The 19,044-nt window shown below is 46.7% G+C and overlaps 3 protein-coding genes across 10 annotated transcripts; 1 reads left to right on the top strand and 2 right to left on the bottom strand.

Annotated features, from left to right (window-relative positions):
* Positions 1-2: 2 nt before the first annotated feature.
* Positions 3-1,632, bottom strand: SELENOH (selenoprotein H). 2 transcript variants are annotated; one of them, XR_013360023.1, is made up of 5 exons: positions 1,324-1,632; positions 1,082-1,227; positions 850-979; positions 323-411; positions 3-187 (listed from the first exon to the last, which is right to left on the bottom strand). XR_013360023.1 is itself a non-coding variant. In XM_077863354.1 (4 exons), the coding sequence occupies exons 1-3, from the start codon at positions 1,443-1,445 to the stop codon at positions 879-881; spliced, it is 369 nt and encodes a 122-aa protein (XP_077719480.1). In that variant the 5' UTR covers positions 1,446-1,623; the 3' UTR covers positions 3-187; positions 850-878. The 2 variants fall into 2 exon arrangements, 1 of the variants encoding a protein (XP_077719480.1); XM_077863354.1 differs by lacking the exon at positions 323-411 and having other exon boundaries at positions 1,324-1,623.
* Positions 1,633-2,191: 559 nt separating this feature from the next.
* TMX2 (thioredoxin related transmembrane protein 2) lies at positions 2,192-11,866 on the bottom strand. 6 transcript variants are annotated; one of them, XM_077863346.1, is made up of 8 exons: positions 11,597-11,851; positions 5,532-5,592; positions 5,182-5,295; positions 4,633-4,709; positions 4,292-4,398; positions 3,820-3,885; positions 3,599-3,728; positions 2,192-3,061 (listed from the first exon to the last, which is right to left on the bottom strand). In XM_077863346.1, exons 1-8 carry the CDS (start codon positions 11,783-11,785, stop codon positions 2,915-2,917), a joined length of 891 nt encoding a protein of 296 aa, XP_077719472.1. In that variant the 5' UTR covers positions 11,786-11,851; the 3' UTR covers positions 2,192-2,914. The 6 variants fall into 6 exon arrangements, with proteins under 6 accessions (XP_077719472.1, XP_077719475.1, XP_077719474.1 ...); XM_077863349.1 differs by lacking the exon at positions 11,597-11,851 and adding an exon at positions 10,988-11,009; XM_077863348.1 differs by lacking the exon at positions 11,597-11,851 and adding an exon at positions 10,937-10,998.
* A 114-nt stretch (positions 11,867-11,980) lies between these two features.
* MED19 (mediator complex subunit 19) lies at positions 11,981-18,979 on the top strand. Of its 2 annotated transcripts, none has more exons than XM_077863352.1 (5): positions 11,981-12,440; positions 16,354-16,610; positions 16,758-16,854; positions 17,128-17,249; positions 17,437-18,979. In XM_077863352.1, the coding sequence occupies exons 1-5, from the start codon at positions 12,173-12,175 to the stop codon at positions 17,503-17,505; spliced, it is 813 nt and encodes a 270-aa protein (XP_077719478.1). In that variant the 5' UTR covers positions 11,981-12,172; the 3' UTR covers positions 17,506-18,979. The 2 variants fall into 2 exon arrangements, with proteins under 2 accessions (XP_077719478.1, XP_077719479.1); XM_077863353.1 differs by having other exon boundaries at positions 11,992-12,440; positions 17,155-17,249.
* Positions 18,980-19,044: the final 65 nt, after the last annotated feature.

The following is a 19,044-nucleotide window of genomic DNA, read 5'->3' as shown; positions in this document are numbered from 1 at the left end:
AGTTTTATTACTTTCAAATACTTTATTTCAACTTTTATTAAACAAACCAAGAACTTTTCATTGCCTTACTAGAGGGCTGCCTCACAAATGAACCATCATTTCTGGAGGGAAGAAACCATGGCTTCAGGTACATGACTGAAGTTTGGCCATGTTCCGTCATAAATGCTCCAACATCACCAGGGATATGCTGTGAAATGATGGGGAGAGGAAAAAGGTTAGAGAAGGGGTCCAAGCAATCCTAAAGCCAGAGGACTGCCCACCCTCAGAACCCACAAACCCAGGAGATTTCAAGGATTGCATCCTCCTTGTATATTTCACTCAATATATCAGGTGCCTAACATGACCAACCACTAAATTTTGGGGGCCACGAGTGACACAACCATAGGTTTTACATGAGATTTAACAGAAAACCTAGGAACAAAAAACACAAGAAGGTAGGGTAGGGGTAAGCACACATGAGGTTACACAAAGACTCTGCCAGTAAAGGAAGGAGAAAAATCTGGACATTATCAATGACTAACTCACAAACGAGGAAACCGGTGGGATTTATTACACCACCAGCTAAAGAAAAACAATTGCCACAGGTGTGCAAAATAAATTTAACAAAGATGAAAAGGGTCCATACCCCCCAGAGTAATAACCTCATCTTCAAAGGGCACAAATTGCGTTTCTATAGTCCTTCACACCTTAAGAATAAACAACTTTGTGGCCGATTTCTATTTTTCTACAAGCACAAACGGGAAAACCTGAGCAAGAGGAGTTCTAAGTTGTAGATGCTGCCTGAGGTGAGGACACCTCGAGGGCTGCTTCGCAAATACTCCCAATCCACCCCTCCTGTCCCCTTCAAACCTCAGCACGAGGACTTCTGCCCAAACACCCTACGAAAGGTGCTGCTTCAGCGCCTTCACCACCTCTTGAGGCTCAGGGAACTTGAGTTTGCGTGGGGGCCCCTTCTTAATCCCAGTCCAAAGCTCCACACCTGGGAAAAGACCAAGGAAACGAAGTCACTTCGGGATGCGCCAGCGTGTGCCCCAGAGCCCGAGGCCCTCCCGCCTGCTCCCCGGGGCGGGGCCCCACTCACTGCTGCCGTCCGGGCGCAGCAGCGTCACCTCGAAGCTGCCCCGCCGGGGCTTGGCCGGATTCACCTCCACCGGGAGCTCCGGGGTCTCCAGGCGCAGCGCCTGGCTCAGGGCCGCGGCGTTGCGCCCGTAGACGCGTCAGCTCGTGCTAGGGGAAAAAGGGGAAGGTCGGAGGCGGGGGCCTCGGAGTGCGGCGCCCCGGCCCGCCTCCCCGGGCCTCCCCGGGCCTCCGGGGGCCCCTCACCAATGCTCGATCACGACGGTCGCCTCCTCCACGGCCTTCCTGCCGCTCGCCGGCTTCTCCCGTTTCTCCGCCGCCGCGACCCCCGCCGCCTCGGCCTTCCGCTTCCTCCCGCGAGAAGCCATGGCGCCTGGAGCCGAGCTGACCTGGGCGGCAATAGGGGTCCGGCCAACGCCGCTCCACGCGCTGAGCTCCAAACCGCAGGCCAGAAAGCCCGCCGGCGGAACAATGCCTCCCCCGGGGCGCACCGAGCGTGGCCGGCGCACACGCGGCCTGGAGGCGGGGCTGCCTGGGCACAACCACTCCGCCCGCGACGGCGGGGGGCGGGAGGGGAGCTCTCTGGGCACAACCACTCCGCCCACAGCGGGAGGGGAGCTCTCTAGGCACATGCCCGCGGGGGGAGGCGGGGCTGCCTGGGCACAACCACTCCGCCCACGGCGGGAGGGAAGCTCTCTAGGCACAACCACTCCGCCAGCGGCGGGGGGAGCTCTCTGGGCACATGCCCGCGGGGGGAGGCGGGGCTGCCTGGGCACAACCACTCCGCCCGCGGCGGCGGGGGAGCGCGGACAAGCAGCTCTGAAAGAAGCCTGGCTTCACACAGGCGTTTCAGTAAGCTTCCGTCGGGGTAAAAAGCGTGCACGACCACACACAAGTCCCACCCCCGCCGCCACTCTGCTCCGTAGGAACCGCGGACCAATCCCAAACCAAACTCCCAGCCTAACTCGGTGAAGTCAGTACTCTCTAGCATTAGAGAAACTTGCCTTCCCATCCCTCCCCGATTCTGGGGACCAAGCCCAGCAGGTGAGGAGACAGGCACTCCCTATGCAGTGGCCAGGCTTTTCTAATAGGCGAGGAACCCACAAAGGCAGAATCAAAAGGAAATCCCAGTTTATTATGGAAAACCATCTACTGGGTGTTGGGAGTAGGTGGGGGAGTAAGTGAAACCCCATTCCTGCCCAAGGGCTTTCTCCTCCAGGCCCTACCACACAAACGAAGGTCTCAAACCTATTCCCCTTCCTCCCAAACTCCCAAAAAACAGGGCTATTATTCAATATTATCTCCAATGAGTACACTCAGTGGTTAAAAGTGTCTCCTTGGGACCAGTGACAAAGTTAGTCTTACACTTTTTAATGAAGGCCACAGACCAAGCCAGAAGTGCCTAAAGCAGCAAGGGTCCTTGAGGGGAAAATCCTGGTGCAGACTCCATACCCAGGGGTCTTCTGTTTTAGGTTGAATGTAATCTAAGCAGACTGTGTAGGTCCACTGAGAGGAGAGATGAAAACACAGCATAGTGGGGACATGTGAGTGGTAACCATAACTGATACAGTGACCCAAGCTTGGAAGGAAAGCCTTTCTTCATCCATTGTAGATTTCTCCCTTCTTCCAGTGAAAGTTGGCCACAGCAGTGGAGGCCTTCCTGGAGGGTGCCTGTCAATTCCCTGGAAGCCTCTTTAAAATCAGAAGCAGCACCCTGCCCCACTCAGGTAGAGCCAAAGGAGAAAACATAAATAAAAGGCCCAGGCCTCACACAAGGCTTGTGGTTACAGGAGGGACAGGGCCTCAAAGGTGAGGAAGCACAGACAAGGCAGGGATTCTATTTGTCTTTCTTGCTTTCCCCATCTGGTACTTCCATGGGGGTGGGGGCCACAGGCTGCTCCTCGGGGATATTATCTCCAGCCTTTGATAGCTTCTTGGCCCGTTGATAGAGTTCATTCAAGTTGAATTCTCGGATCACATTCTCCTGCACAAAAGAGGTGTGCGTACACACATCAGGGTTCTGGTTGGCAAGTACTTACTGGGAAGTAAGAAGTATTTAGACACAGTCTAGAAAAGAAGGAAGGAAAAGACAGAAATCTACTCTAACCTAACTCTCCTTTTTTGGGTACCTGGACAAGTCAACCCTGTACAATTAAATACCCATTATGTGACAATCACCATGCCAAGAATTACAGCTATATTATTTAATATACTCCACAAAACGACCCTGTGATGCAAGTGTTACTCTCTCCAATTTACTGCCAAGGAACCTCAGGCCTATAGACTATACTGACTAGGGCCTCTGAGATGGAATCTTAATAACTGTTCTCTGGTACTAGAAGTTCTGGCACACGGTAGAAGCACAAATTTGCTGAGCGAATTCATGAATGAAATCTGGTTAACTAGTCCACACTCTCACAACTAGTGGGCAAGGGGCAGAGCCAGCAATCAAACCCAAGTTGGCCTCCAAAGCCCACCACTGTTCCATATGCTTCTCCAAGCCACTCACTCATTCAGATACCTCAGAGAAGGTCCAAGAGACAGCTCGTCCTTTCTTGTCAATCTGTGGCCGCCGCATGACCTCCTTGCCACCTTGGAACAGGATCAGGGTCGGGAGCTGCTTGGTGAGGGGTGATGTGCTCACTTTGTACCTACAGGGCCCAGAAGGTACTCTGTAAATGCATCTATCTACACTACTCAAAACGACTTATGCTCAGACCCTCTGTCCAGACCCTTACATACCGTACACTAACATCAGTATAGCGTCCGACGTCCACCTTCCCAAAATTTAGCCCCGTACAGTTGTACCTAAGAAAAATATATTATTTAATTTAACACAGTAAAAGAAGAAAATGGATCAAGAGAACTGGAAATGCAGATATTTGGGGAGCAGGGAGAAATGCCTTTGGTTGCAACGTGAAGAAAGGAAAGAAAGGAAAGGAAGAAAAGAAAAAAAGAAAAGAAAAGAAAAGAAAAGAAAAGAAAAGAAAAGAAAAGAAAAGAAAAGAAAAGAAAAGAAAAGAAAGAAAAGAAAAGAAAAGAAAAGAAAAGAAAAGAAAAGAAAAGAAAAAAGAAAGAAAAGAAAAGAAAAGAAAAGAAAAGAAAAGAAAAGAAAAGAAAAGAAAAGAAAAGAAAAGAAAAAAGAAAGCCAAAAACAATGAGAGGGAAAGTATAGCACTTCTGCTTCCATCATCCGTCCCTATGCAGTACTCACTTGAGGGAGAGGTCAGCATAGATGGGAGCAAACGACTGGCAGTCATTAGACCAATTGGCAAAGAACTCCACAATCCAAGTGACCCTCTTGTCCCGCTCTAGCTCTTCCTGCCACACACAGGGAAGAAACAGTGAGCTGGATCACACAGGTTCCCAGAAAAGTTCAGACTTAAGCGTCTAATTGCTGGCCCTGGCTTTCTCTCCCCTCTCTCCCTAGCTCCAATAACGAACCACAGTGCCCTTGACATCTACTCTGAAGAAGTTACCCCTAGTGAATAAAAAGCACAGCTACAAAATCACCCAAAAGGGACCCAAGAAACAGAAGAAAGGAAGAGAACTCACATCAATGGTCTTATCATTGAAGTACTTGATATATTCAGGGCCCATATACAGGGGAGGCTTGCATGTCATCAGGAACACTAAAAACAGAAAAAAAAAAAATGTCAGAGGAGACATATTAAAGGCAGGGGATTTACTTTCCTTTTCTTTTTTTTTTTAATTTATTCATGAGAGACACAGAGCGAGAGAACGAGAGAGAGAGAGAGGCAGAGACACAGGCAGAGAGAGAAGCAGGCTCCATGTAAGGAGCTCGACTTGGGACTTGATCCAGGGTCTCCAGGATCACACCATGGGCTGCAGGAGGTGCTAAACCGCTGCGCCACTGGGGCTGCCCAGGGGGTTTACTTTCAAACTGACTCAAAGATTTTAGGCACCAAAGAATACACTTTGTGGACATATGCAGACCACTGACACATTCCCTTCTTCCTAAAATTTCCATAGATTCTTATCACCTGAGCCACGTACATAATTAATTATATACAAGATATGGAAGAAGGGTATGGAGAGACCTGTCTGGGGTTGGAATTTGGTTCGCACAACCAGTCTCCTTACCTATGCACAGTGTGATGTAAAGCAGGCCCATGCGAATATCCAGACGGAAGAAAAGAATTGCATTGGCCACTTTACTAAACATGAAGATGTTGCCTATATGCTGCTCCACAGTGACTGAAACACAAAGATGTCACAGGTCAGGCTGGGCTGCATACTCCCATATCCTGTTTGTCACTCTTCCTGTGGTACTTTGAAATGGGAGAGGGGGGAAGAGGATAAGTCCAAGATCAAATTCGGCCCTGGCGTGGAATGAGGGACTCATTCACCAAATAATGCCCCTCTCATAACGAGACTGAAAGCACCTCTGGAGGGCATGAGGCCCGAGAAACCGAGGAGCAGGCTAAACTCACTGGATCTGCGGTTCTTCATCATCACGATGGCACTGAGGAACATGAGGATCTCTACTTCTCTCTGGAACAGAATCAAAGTGACAGGAATGCCATAAACCCAGATGCTTTAGCTGGGGAAGGGAGCCCAATATGGAATAAAAACCAACTGAGATCCAGATTGGGAACGGCACCAACAAAGAAATAACTGGAGTTGGTGAAGATGCAGTGGGAAAAACACCAGTCAGGTTCAACCCACTCCTGCCATAAACTGTCTGGTGCCTTCCAGTACATCATTTAACCTGAGCTTTGGTTTCCTCCATGGAATGCTAGTTATCTCAAAAAGTTACTGGGAGGAGTAAATGAGATCATGGGTATGAAAGAACTGCATAAAGTCTAGTCCCATATAAAACTGTAAGACAATATAACCAACTCAGTGTGATCCCGGCAAAATAAAATTTTTCAAGGGAAACTTCCTCTGTAATATCCCATTAGTACAATATCTGGCTGTTCTGCTTTTGGGGTTCTGTTTACATTAAGTCACTCCTTCCCATCCAATATTCATAGTGATAATCCATGCACCTTTAATAGGATTTGAGAACTGAAAGAGGCATCTCAGGGCTTTAGAAGGCCCTTTTCAGCACCTTCAGCTTCCAGTTCTTTCTCACTTTCTAGACTCTAAGGTCCATGAGATGGATGGTAATCATGACAAAGATACCAACAAGGTAATTTCAAAGAGTAAAGATTGCAATGCACCCCCTGTGGGAGTGAGCATGAGGGGATTGGCAACTCGAGAGTAGACCATCTGAGGCCTTCCAGACCTTTCTGTTTACAATACAGGGACCCATATCACTCTTTCACACAAAACCAATCAACTACAAAATACAGGTAGAAGTCAGGGAACCTAGGTCCTGGATTTTTAGCATCATCTCCAACAAAAAGTAACTGACTAGCTTTAGAAATAAGACACGTAAATGGGAGTTAGGGAATACGACAGACCTTACTAAGTATACCTGAGCAGAAAGTAGCACATTTTCACAAATGAAATTGGGTTAGAATTGGCACTTAATGTGGGAAGGTAACTTAAAAAAAAGAAAGGACCTGTGGTTACACAGAAGACCCCGATGGCAAAGATTGGCTGTGTATAAGCCATACCCAACTTCTCTTTCCTCCCAGGCACACTGCAGCTGTACTCCCTCAGTCTACTTGCATTGAAGTAGCGCTGTGTGACTAGCACTCCTGCGTGGAATGTGAGTGGAAGCAATGTGCCATGCCTGTGCTAGGCAGTTAGAAAGCGTGTGTCCTCGCATTCCAGCTTCCTGTCTTCATCTGCTGGCTGGCTGGATGCTGGCATGGCCTTAAGGCCCTAAAGTGAGACAGCATGAGCCTGGATTCCAAATGTACCAATATGAAGTAGAGCCTCTCTGGTTGCTCTGCCTGTTTGTTCCTTGTTTTTAAACTTTGTATCATGGAAAAGTGCAAACATACATAAGGATAGAGAGGATACTAAATAGTAGCAGAATGTGCCACCCTAAAAAATATGCTATTTTGGATTATCCTCCATAATAACTTTGAGCCTAAAAGCAATTAAGAAGTAGATACAAGAAAAGCTCCTTCCCTTCCCTCTATTTCTCTAAAAGCAGGACTCTTTTTTTTTTTTTTTTTTTTTAAAGATTTTGCTTATTCATTTGAGAGAGAAAGAGAGCATGCGCACAAGCACAGGGAGGGGCAGAGGGGGAGGAAAAGGGAGAGAATCTCAAGCAGACTCTGAGCTGGGCTGGAAACCCCATGTCGTGGTCAATCTCAAGGCCCTGAGATCATGACCTGAGCCAAAACCAAGAGTCACAAGCCTAATTGACTGAGCTACCCAGGTGCCCCGAAGCACAACATAAATTTTTTAAAGTATCCTTCTCTACCAAAAAGGACAAAAGTTAATCAAGGGAGACAAATTTAGAGAGACCCTATCAGCCTGGAGACAGCGCCAGAGGAAACTAACAAACAAGCCTTTATCTACCATTAGTTTACCTTCCCACAGTTTGCCCTCCTTGGAAGCCTAAAACTTCTTTCCTTTCTCCAGTCATTTCTCCAAATATATATTGCTCTTTGTTGAGGACGTAATATAAGCCAGAGTTCTAATCCACCTCTGAGTTCATTCATTTTCCCTGGGTATCTCCCATGCATACGTGAGGTATACATGTTAATAAACTTGTTTATCTTTTGTTTTTAATGTCTTTTATTACAGGGGTTAAGCCAAGGTCTCAGAAAGGTAGAGGAAAAAATTTTTTTCTTCCCCGACAATTTCTTAATAAATCCCTACTACTCAGATTTAACAGTAACATTTTGCCAAAACAGTTTCAATTTATCTATGCTACCCACTGTTTTTGGAGAAACTTAAATTTTTTAATTTTTATTTATTTATTTATGATAGTCACAGAGAGAGAGAGGCAGAGACACAGGCAGAGGGAGAAGCAGGCTCCATGCACCGGGAGCCCGATGTGGGATTCGATCCCGGGTCTCCAGGATCACGCCCTGGGCCAAAGGCAGGCGCCAAACCACTGCGCCACCCAGGGATCCCTGTTTTTGGAGAAACTTAAAGCAAATACTAACTGTATCAATTCACCTATAAATATTTCAGTGTTTATCTCTTACAAATAAGGACTCTTTTTTAAAGGAGGGGACAGAGGGAGAGGGAGGGAGAGAGGGGGAGGAAGGGAAGGATGGAGGAAGGAGAGGAGAGGAGAGAGAGAGAGAGAGAGAGAGAGAGAGAGAAAGAGAACCTCAAGCCGACTCCACCCAGTGCAGAGCCCATTGTTGGGCTCCATCTCACCACCTTGAGATCATGCCCTGAGCCAAAATCAAGAGCTGTAGGGTCAACCAACTTACTGAGCCACTCAGGCACCCAAAGGACTTTTTTTTTTTAAAGAAGCCCCCACCCCCGGTTTTTTATCTTTATTTTTTTTAGTCACCTCTACTCCCAATGAGGGCTCAAACTTACAACCCCAAGATCAAGAACTATGTGCTCTTCCAACTGACCAACCCAGACACTCTGGGATGACTTTTTTTTTTTTTTAAGATTTTATTTATTCATGAGAGACACAGAGAGAGAGGCAGAGACACTGGCAGAGGGAGAAGCAGGCTCCATCCAGGGAGCCCGATGCGGGACTCGATCCTGGGTCTCTGGGATCAGGCCCTGGGCTGAAGGCTGCACCAAACCGCTGAGCCACCCAGGCTGCCCTTTTTTTTTTTTAAACAAACCAAAATGCCACTATCACACCTAACACAAATAATAATTCTTTACTGTCATTTAATACTCTGTCCTTATGCAAATGATCCCAGTAATTTCAAATTGTCTTTGTGCAGTTTGTTCAAATTAGAAACAAGCAAGCCAGATCCACATAGTACATTTGGCTGAAGTGTTTCTTTGGTCTTCCTTTTTTTTTCTTTTAAGATTTATTTATTTATTTATTCATGAGAGACACACACAGAGAGACAGAGACACAGGCAGAGGGAGAAGCAGGCTCCATGCAGGGAGCCCAATGTGGGACTCCATCCCAGGTCTCCAGGATCAAGCCCCGGACCGAAGGCACTAAACTGCTGAGCCACTGGGGCTGCCCTCTTTGGTATTCCTTTATCTCTAAAGGATATCTATTCTTTTCTACCTATCTCCTGAAGACATTGAATCATTAGTACTGTCAACTTTCCTGCTTTCTGGATTTGGTATGTGTTCTTCTGATGATTTTCTATCTCCCATATTTCTTGTAAAGTGGCAATGAAATCTAAAAGCTTGATTAAAATCCACATCTTTTTTCCGGGTCTCCAGGATCGCACCCTGGGCCAAAGGTAGGCGCCAAACAGCTGCGCCACCCAGGGATCCCTGCTAAAGGATTTTTAAATTTTATCCATCCTTCCATATTTATTAGCCCAGATTTGACTATTAAGAAATCAACATTCCCTTACCAATTATTTGTTTACTCTGAAAGACAACATATATAGGAAGCACAAAATGCATCTTTCTTTTCATTTAGAAATAAACTTTTGTCATGTCACTGAAAATTCCGTGTTTACCTGTTATTTTTATTTACCTGTTATTGCTAACTTTATTTACTTTAATATCCTAACTTCCCAGTCACTAAGGTAAATCAGTAAAACATGGCTTCTCCAGGAAAACAAACACTGGCTATGAACTCTATGTAATTAATTTTTAAAAATTCTATCAGGGAAATAGTAAAATACAAAAAGTTCCAGTATTTTGCATATTATTAAATGAGAGTATACAGCGAATTTAGTTATATAAAAGATCCCTACACAGTGCACGTGAGTGGCTCAGTGGTTGAGCAACTGCCTTCAGCTCAGGTCGTAATCCTGGGGTCCTGGTATGGAGTCCCACATCCGGCTCCCCATGGGGAGCCTGCTTCTCCCTCTGCCTATGTCTCTGCCTCACTCTCTGTGTCTCTCATGAATAAATAAATAAAAATCTTTAAAAAAAAAAATCTCTACACTTAACTAAAATCTTTACTACTACCCACTTATATCTTTTGAGTCCCATTTTGGTTAAATCAGTATGGAATACAGTAGTCCTCCCTTATCTGTGGTTTTAGCTACCTGCAGTCAACCACAGTCCGGAAACAGATCATCCTCCTGACTTATCAACAGAAAGTCAACAGTAGCCTAATGCTGTTATGATGCCTGTGTCACTCAGCTCACTTCATCATCTGATATCATCATCATCATAAGGATGAATATAGTACAATAAGATATTTTGAGGGAGACAGACCACACTGACGTAAGTTTCATTGTGTTATGTTGTTAAAACTGCCTTATTTTATTAGTTATTGTTGTTAATCTCTTACTGTACCTAAATTGTGAATAAACTTATCACAGGTATGTACATGAGACAAAACATCATATATATATATATATAAGGTCGGGTACTAACCAGGGTTTCAGGCAACCCCTGGTGGTAGGGGGTGGGTATTGCAATGACGATCCACCACCCCACCTGCCTCAGATAAGGGGGGAATCACTGTAAAAATCGGGACTTCTGGGGGCAGCCCGGGTGGCTCAGCGGCTTAGCACTGCCTTCAGCCCAGGGCATGATCCTGGAGACCCCGGGTCGAGTCCCACGTCGGGCTCCCTGCACGGAGCCTGCTTCTCCCTCTGCCTGTGTGTGTGTGTGTGTCTCTAATGAATAAATAAATAAAATCTTTAAAAAAAAAAAAGGAACTTCTAAACAAGCATGGCTACACTTGAGCTTTTTTTGTCATAGTGTCTGGGAAAGCACAGAGGATGTAGGAAAGCATTAACAAGGGATGGAGGAACAAAATAAGGGAGTGGGTTCCGGTAAAGGTCAAGACTCACTTTGGGGGCTGGGGGAAGAAAAAAAAGACGAAAACTCAGGTTGACCCCCCTTCCCTTCCCGCAGAACACACCCGCTGCTGTACAGCAGGGCGCACAGAGCTTCAACTCCTTTTACTCCGCACCTACTCGAGGACAGCAAGTCTCAAGGGAGATTTCTTTACAATTTTGTTTTTACGATTCCTTTTCAGGGGGCCTAACGCCTGTGTTGATGTTTTTGCATCCTCGGAATGCGGCAGCGGGCCTAGCAGGTAACGCGCGCCCTGGGAGTGTTAACTGAATCCAGGAACGGCTGCCAAAGCGTGCAGGGGTGGCTGCGGGTCGCAGTCCCTCACCGGTGGGCTCCCTGGCGACTACGCCGAGGTCAAGCTCTCCATCAGTTAAACGGGGGCACCACGACCCGCCTTGTTTATACCTCACCAGCTCCTCCAGAAGCTTTACATAAAGGGCGGCCCTGTGAAATACTGGACACGTGGCGAGTTTGGGTACGGCCGCTGACCAGCATGAACGGGGCGATGGGAAGAACCCTGCACTCCAGAATCCTAAGAGCCAGGCGGCCGTGCAGGCTAACCCGCTGTCTGCCCATCTCAATGAAGCACGAAGAGGTTTAGGCTCGACGATGCTCCAGGCCCCACATTCTAATAGTCTGTGAGGCCGCGACGGGCTCGGGACCTCGAGGCTCCCGCATGCAACCTCGGGGAGCAGGGACAGTGAAGGTCGCGGGGTCCGCTCACCCAGTCAAAGTCACACGGGTTGCCGTCTTCGCGCTGCGTGGGGAGACTGCTACAGAGAGGGGGCAGCTTCCTCACGAGTAAGAATGCAACAGAAAGCAGGGCTGACAGGAGATAATAAGGTCGGGCCAGCCATCGTGAAAGTCGTGGCACCGAATACACCAGAGCGATTAGAGGTGCCAGGACCGCCATCTTTCCGGCCTTTGCGGCGCCCGCGGAGCTTCGGCGTCTGTAGGTCTGGCCCCGCCCCTTCCACCAGCGAGCCTTCCATTGGGTTTGGCCTCGGATGCACCGCCTCCGCGCCCGGAAGTAGATCTCTGATTGGACGTTGCGGAAGGTAAGGGGCTTTGACGTCTTATTGGCCGACCTAGATGTCGCTTTCTCCACTTAAGTCATTTTATTGGATATGCGGCGGTGGCGCACGGAGACGGCCTTTAGGGGAATCTCTGCAAGTTAGATAGCACTTCCGGAACGTTCTCATAAAGCGACGGAAGTAGCTGCCAGAAAACGGTAGGCGGGGCACCCAATGAAAAGCGGCTCCTAGAGGAAGGGGGCGGGACATCGTGAGAGGATTGTCCAATGAAAACGACCGACGCCAGACACAGGGACCGCGCCGGGGCGGAGGAGACGATGGAGAATTTCTCGGCGCTGTTCGGAGCTCAAGCTGACCCACCACCACCACCAAGCGCGCTCGGCTTCGGACCAGGAAAGCCTCCACCTCCTCCTCCCCCTCCTCCGGGCGGGGGCCCCGGCACGGCCCCGCCGTCCACCGCGGCCACGGCTCCTCCTGGCGCCGACAAGTCGGCGGCTGGCTGCGGTCCCTTCTACCTTATGCGGGAACTGCCAGGTGAGTACTAGGCCTGGCAGAAGGCAGCCAATCGGATCGTACCGAGGAGGCGGTGGGCGTGGCTCTCGGCCAGCCGGGGGAGGTGCGGGGTATCCTAGGCAACGCGTGCCGGGCCTCGGAGCTCCGAGTCGGGAGGGCGCTGAGGACTCGCGACCGAAGGGTTGACATGAATTTTTGGCCTGGTTGGGAAGGGGGAGAGAAGGCCTTTCGGCGACCCATCTTTCACACCGAATCTGGCTCTGTCCCTGATGCTGGCTTATGGTTCCCTGAAAACTCTCCGGGGTTTGAGTTTGGAACTCGAGACGCCTGATTTAACATCCGTGCAGACCTAAGGTTTTCCAGATCTGTCACAGACATGCTCTTGGTTTGAGGCGTGTTGCCGTCTTCCTGAGGGCTTCCGCGTTTCCTCAACTACCCGAAGGAGGGAGGAGACTCGAACCAAAGAATTGTTTTGTTGAGCACCTACCGTGTACCAAAAGCACTGTTCTAAATGCTTAAGATACAGAAGTGACTAGGGCTGACAGGTACCTCTGCCTGTTTTGGAGTTTACATTTCAAAGGAGGCGGCGGCACAGTGCACTAGATAACATCACACAGTGGTTAGTGCTACAAGGAGAAAATGTGATAAAGAGTTGAGGCTTTAGCCAGAGTGATCAAAGAAGCCATCTCCGCGTAGATAATATTTGAGCGTAAAGAGCCAGTCACGTGTGAGTGGGAGAGATAACACGCAAGAAATGAGGTCAGAAGCCCTGGTGTGAGGGAAAACCATGGACTATCCGAGGATCAGAAGACCAGTTGGACTCCAGTGAAGTTTCAAGGGAAGGAGTGATAGGAGATGGAGGGCGTGGGGGAGACAGCCTTTGTAAAGCATTTAGATTTTAAGTTCAGGGGAGCCGTTGTATTTTTAAAAATTTTTTTTAGTAATCTCTGTACTCAAACTGGGGCTCAAATGCACCACCCGAGATCAGGAGCCACCTGCTGTACCAACTGAGCCAGCCAGATGCCCCTCAGGGGGAGCCATGTTAGCACACAGGAAAGTGACACGATCTGATTTTACTTATTTTTAATTATCCAAACAACTACATTAAGAATGGAAAGTGGGGAAATCAGCCAGAAGTTACTGCATAGTAGTCCCGGAAGGAGATGATGGTTTGGACTAGGCAGTAGCAGTGCAGGAGAGAAGTGAACTGATGCAGGGTAAATGTTAGGGGCAGAGCTTAGAGGAATGAAGGGTTGAATATAGAAGTAGGGAGGAACTTGTGAATTCCTGGCTTGAATAGTTGGGTGGATGGTAGTGCTAAGACCAAGAAGGAACACGTTTGAGGAAATGGAAATCAAGAGTCGCTTTGGACACGTTAAATCTCCAAGTTGCCCCTCAGTTCCTCCCAAGTTCTACTGCTACATCAGGGGTTGAGGGAAATAATAATGCATATTGGCCTGGTGCTTTGAAGTTCACAGTGCAGTTAGGTATGTAATAGAATTTGATACTGAGAATAGCCTCTTGAGATAGGCATGTTACACTTGAATAAAACTAAAGCATAGAGAGGTTGACTCTCCTTTGGTCAGTTAGGGGTTGATGTCTACCAGCACTTTCTCTAACCTTATTTATTCTATTTATAAAATTGTACCTATTTATATCAACCACTTGACAGATGCTACTACCTGTTTGGGGCAAGTATGTAGGAAGGGTGGCACCTGATGAGAAGGAAAAGAATAAATCTAGCCCTTGCTTTTAAGGAGCTTATTTTACATAGGGATATAACATATGTGGTTTAAGGATAGTGACTATAGGGCAGCCCCAGTGGCACAGCGGTTTAGTGCCGCCTGCAGCCCGGGGCGTGATCCTGGAGACCCGGGATCGAGTCCCGTGTGGGGCTCCCTGCATGGAGCCCGCTTCTCCCTCTGCCTGTGTCTCTACCTCTCTCTCTCTCTCTCTCTCTCTGTCTCTATGAATAAATAAAGTCTTTAAAAAAGAAACCTTTTTTTAAAAAAAAAGGTTAGTGACTATATTTCTTGTTAAGGCTGATCTCATTACTTCGTGATCATACCTCATATACTATTGAGCACTACATGATGGGGGCCCCTGGGTGGCTCAGTAGGTAGAGCATGCAATTCTTGATCTTGGGGTTGTAAGTTCGAGCCCCACACTGAGAGTAGATGTCTACTTAAAAAAACAAAAAACTACATGTTGGTTTTCAAAATGTGTTCCTTGATCCAAAATGACAGAGTTGTCACTTGAGCCAAACCTTGGAAATTTCATATGGGTGAAGAAAACTTAGAATAACTGTCTTATAATTACATCAATTTTCCTAAGACAAACTTCCTAAAAGGAAACAAGAAGTATGTTTTTCAGGAGATGATGGAGACTCATTTGGATGGGTCAGCAATTTGGCATAGGGGAGTAGTGGCTGAAGTTAGAGTCAGATGTGTTTTACCATGAGTACCTAAGGAATTTGAGCTTTTTCCTGAGGGTAATAGGAAAGCATTGAAATTTTTGACCTGAGGAATACTGCTTCTAAAAATATCTGGAGAATATGGGTGCCATGTATTGAAATAGAGAAGACATAAATGAGGTGGAGAAAATTTGGAGTTTAAAAAAATGAATGCATGAAATTAACTAGGAGGAAGTTGGAAACCTAAGACTAGTTTTTAGGAGAGGAGTGTTAGGAGACTGGGGTGAGACATTTAGAAATCATCTTCATAGAACTGGTAGTCAAAACAGGATGTTGGATGGGCTCATAAAGTGTTTAGGAAAAGCAGGATAACTAGAATGGCAGGAGGCAGTGTCTGTTTAGGAGGAGCCAGTACCGTGGCACTGAGTCTTCTGCCGCCACAGTACACGGTGCTTCTGGAACGTTTGGCATGAGAAAGGAAAAAGAGAAGGATAGAGCAAGGCCTTAGGGTACGGAGGGAAAATACCTTGCTCTCTTAACAATTACTGAGCACCAAAGATGTGTATTGCATGGGGCACCAGCAATACATGTGTGAACAAGACAAACATTGTCTGGGCCCCCAAGGGACTCACGTCAGAACCTGGGTTTTTCCAAGTGAATGATTATGAACAAGCCACTTTTGTCATTTGCATTCTTCGTGTTCATCATAACTGTAGATGAAATTGTGGGCTAGCTACTAGGTCCTTATTAGATTACTAACACCCTTTGCCACTAGGTCCTTATTAGATTACTAACAAACTTCCATTCTTTGAAAAAAGTCAGCCATGCAGTATTTATACTGATAGTACCTTGCACTTATAGAATACTTTATAATTTTCAATGTTTTCATTTGAACCTTGAAAAAAAAAATTAGCGTGCTCAAGATAGCTGTTACTCCACTGCAGAGATAAGGGGAAACTATGGCATTAACTTTGAGGCAAAAAGCATCATATTTGGTATTATTAGTAATAGAGACAGTGGTAACAAATTAGTCAGCAGTAGCTAAAAATCCTGTTCCTTATGTGAAGATAATTAGTGTTTCTTGCTAGCGCAAAAAAAAAAAAAAAAAAAAAGTCCTTAATCAGATGCTCAAGGCTTTGTCCTTTTTGGCCCTTACCTTGCTCGGTAGCTAAGCTCTGAGGTAAGATCCTGCTGTGCCAGGGAGTATAATTTCTCACTGGTAGATTATATGAAAAGCACCCAGAACAGTGTTTAGCACAGTAATTACATCACGTAAGTTATTATTGCGAGGAGTCCAAGTTGGGGAAGAGTGTCTTCTTTGGGGTGAGTTTCCATCTGTGCTCTATTTGGATGTTTGCCGATTTTTCTCCTTGTTCCGACTATTACCATTCTTTGGTTTATGTTTTCAGCGTCTATTATGTTATTTAGTTTTGCTGTTTCTTACTTTAAAAACTAAATTTAATTCTTTATAATTCTCACTACTCTTGGGACTAGTATCTTTTTGTTCTCCGTGCCCTCTAGGTAGCACCGAGCTGACAGGCAGCACCAATCTGATCACACACTACAACCTGGAACATTCCTATAATAAATTTTGTGGGAAGAAGGTGAAGGAGAAACTCAGTAACTTCCTGCCGGACCTGCCAGGAATGATTGATCTGCCTGGTTCCCACGATAACAGCAGCCTCCGTTCTCTCATCGAGAAACCCCCTATTCTTGGTGGCTCTTTTAATCCCATCACAGGGACCATGCTGGCTGGTTTTCGCCTCCACACTGGCCCGGTGAGTCCCCTCTTGGAGAGGCCTGAAAGGCGTGGAGATGGTTTCTCTCTCCAAGTCTGTTCCTCCATAACTTACTGAGCAGAACAGATGATGGGAGCAGAGCATTTTGTCCCTCCACTCACCTGGAACTTCCTTTGGTTCCTTCAGTTACCAGAGCAGTGTCGCCTGATGCATATTCAGCCGCCCAAGAAGAAGAATAAGCACAAGCACAAACAGAGCCGTACCCAGGATCCTGTTCCCCCAGGTAAGCAGCAGTTCTATTCAAAGACAGAAAACCTGGACCTTGTTGGACCATCTGTTTTTAAAAACCCAGTTAGGTTCCTTACAGAGCCCCAGACTTCCCAAGTTCTCCTGATACTGGTATAAGGATAATTAGTGTTTCCTTCAAGTAGAAAGCTGGAACAGTGCCTTAGCAGTGCCTCCCTTATCATTTCTGGCCATTAGAGGAGCAGGTGCCCTTGACTAGGTTTTCCTGTGGTCTTCAGTTCCTAGCTGTAGGGAATTTTGAGTTCTACAGGTGATCGGCACACACTGTTTCCTACAGAAACACCATCTGATTCTGATCACAAGAAGAAGAAAAAGAAAAAAGAGGAGGATCCTGAACGGAAAAGGAAGAAGAAAGAGAAGAAGAAAAAGAAGGTAGGTTAGGGCTGTGCTGCTGCAACCCAGAGCCTCCCCGTCTCACCCTGTCTTTGAAGGTCCTTTGCCTCAGGTGGGACCCAGGATTAAAACCCAGGGCATGTTGCAGCTTTTTCCTGCACCTCCTGATGGAAGCCAAGGCTACTTCCTAGTTGTTCTCTTAGCCCTCCTCCCTTGTCTTCCCCAGAACCGACACAGTCCAGACCACCCAGGCGTGGGCGGCTCTCAGGCCAGCAGCAGCAGCAGCCTCCGCTAACAGGACTCTACTGGAAGGGCTTTTCCTGCTGTCCTGAACCTGCTGACAAAAGCTGCCTTCCAGGCCCAGACTCTGCCGTGGGAGCGTCCCCTGCAACCGGGATAGAAGCCAGCTCCAACTGTGCTGGGCTAAGATTAACACATTATATGAGAAGGGCCGTGCTTTTGTAAAGCTCGGCCCAGTTGGCTTTCTCACGGACATCTCTTCCTCTCCTGGGAAGCTTTCTTTTCATCTCTTCTGTGCAATTGGTCTGATTTAGGACATTGTCTGATCTGTTAGGGTTTTTCTTTAAAAAAAAAAAAAAAATTGCATTTATCAAACTGGCTGAACTGTGGCTGCCTGTTAAGAGGTAAGTGCCTTTCTATGTGAGAGTCAGGGTTTAAGCCAAGGCATTCAAAGATCTGTGGGGAATTTGGGTCTTCATTACATTATCTTATTAGCAGGCAGGGAGACCACCAAAATGAGATTGGGGAACATGGTCCACAAGTGAGGCAGAGCTTGCTAATACCTGTCCACAATGGACACTTCACACTGCCCATCATGTTGAGAACCAAGCACCTGGATGAGATCTATACCATCTATCTTAAGAGGTGATCCAGTTAAGGCTCAGCTCCCTTCTAGGTCAATTTTGCATTGAAACAGAATAGCCAACTGAAAAAGCACCCATAATAATCACCAGTGTACTTCAACAAGGTCAATTCCTGGCCAAGCCTATGGGTTTTGTTTTGTTTTGTTTTGTTTAATCTCTGGCAAGCAAAGGTAAATGCTTCTCATCTTTATAAGAATCTTTGACCTGCCTCATTCCTTAGGTAAAACAATGAAATTATTAGGCTGATGTGAAAACATTTCTAAACTTCTAGGACAGCCACAGAAAGGGAACCTAAACTAGCAGGATGTGAAAGAAATTCCTTCAGTGTTTACAGCAGGCCAGGTAACTAGAAATGTCCACGAGAAAACCCAAACTATTGTAATCTGACTTTAAATAAATTTGACACAGAACAGTTAAAATCTGTTGCTATGAGCCAAGATTGTTACTAGATCAGTAGGTGGAAAACCAGTCATTGAGCTACAGTTTTAATCTAGGATTTCAGAGCAAGGGTGTATATACTTAAGTCACGGACAGTGAAAATAATGGGTTCTGGCAGGCTTCTGGAGATGTAGTGTCTGAGGCGGCCTATTTTAAATTAGGGCACAGCCTTTTTGCTTTCAACAAACAGAACAGACCCGTGAGCTACCAAACTGGAGTGCCAGCCACATCCAGGCAGTCTCCCTCTAATGGGCTTTCATCCCTTGATCATCCACTGTCTCACTTCTGGCTACATCCAAAGAGCTTTCCTGTCCAGAGACAAAATTCTGTATTTAAGAACTGTGGCAGTCAAGAGTTCTCTAAACTTTGAAATGACAAGGAGCTGAGGTGGTCACAAAAGGTTTCTTCTAGGAATTTTTGAATTAAATCACCAAAATAAAAACAGAACCTGTTGTTTTAAGTGGTTATTCTCTAGTCCTGCCTAAAGGTGGGCCAGGACCAGGGAAGCTTAC

Source organism: Canis aureus, chromosome 21, assembly GCF_053574225.1.
Source record: "Canis aureus isolate CA01 chromosome 21, VMU_Caureus_v.1.0, whole genome shotgun sequence".
Classification (NCBI taxonomy): domain Eukaryota; kingdom Metazoa; phylum Chordata; class Mammalia; order Carnivora; family Canidae; genus Canis; species Canis aureus.
This window is presented reverse-complemented; position numbering and strand designations above follow the sequence as displayed.

What these genes read in the sequence shown, in the direction of transcription:
- TMX2 (XM_077863346.1), bottom strand. Translation starts at nt 11,785, where the DNA reads ATGGCGGTCCTGGCACCTCTAATCGCTCTGGTGTATTCGGTGCCACGA. An exon ending in TTACATCACACTGTGCATAG is followed by an intron (nt 4,710 to 5,181) that starts GTAAGGAGACTG and finishes TTCTGTTTTTAG; the next exon opens with TGTTCCTGATGACATGCAAG. An exon ending in TCAATGATAAGACCATTGAT is followed by an intron (nt 4,399 to 4,632) that starts GTGAGTTCTCTT and finishes TGTGTGTGGCAG; the next exon opens with GAAGAGCTAGAGCGGGACAA.
- MED19 (XM_077863352.1), top strand. Translation starts at nt 12,173, where the DNA reads ATGAAAACGACCGACGCCAGACACAGGGACCGCGCCGGGGCGGAGGAG. An exon ending in TTCGCCTCCACACTGGCCCG is followed by an intron (nt 16,611 to 16,757) that starts GTGAGTCCCCTC and finishes TGGTTCCTTCAG; the next exon opens with TTACCAGAGCAGTGTCGCCT. An exon ending in AAGAGAAGAAGAAAAAGAAG is followed by an intron (nt 17,250 to 17,436) that starts GTAGGTTAGGGC and finishes TGTCTTCCCCAG; the next exon opens with AACCGACACAGTCCAGACCA.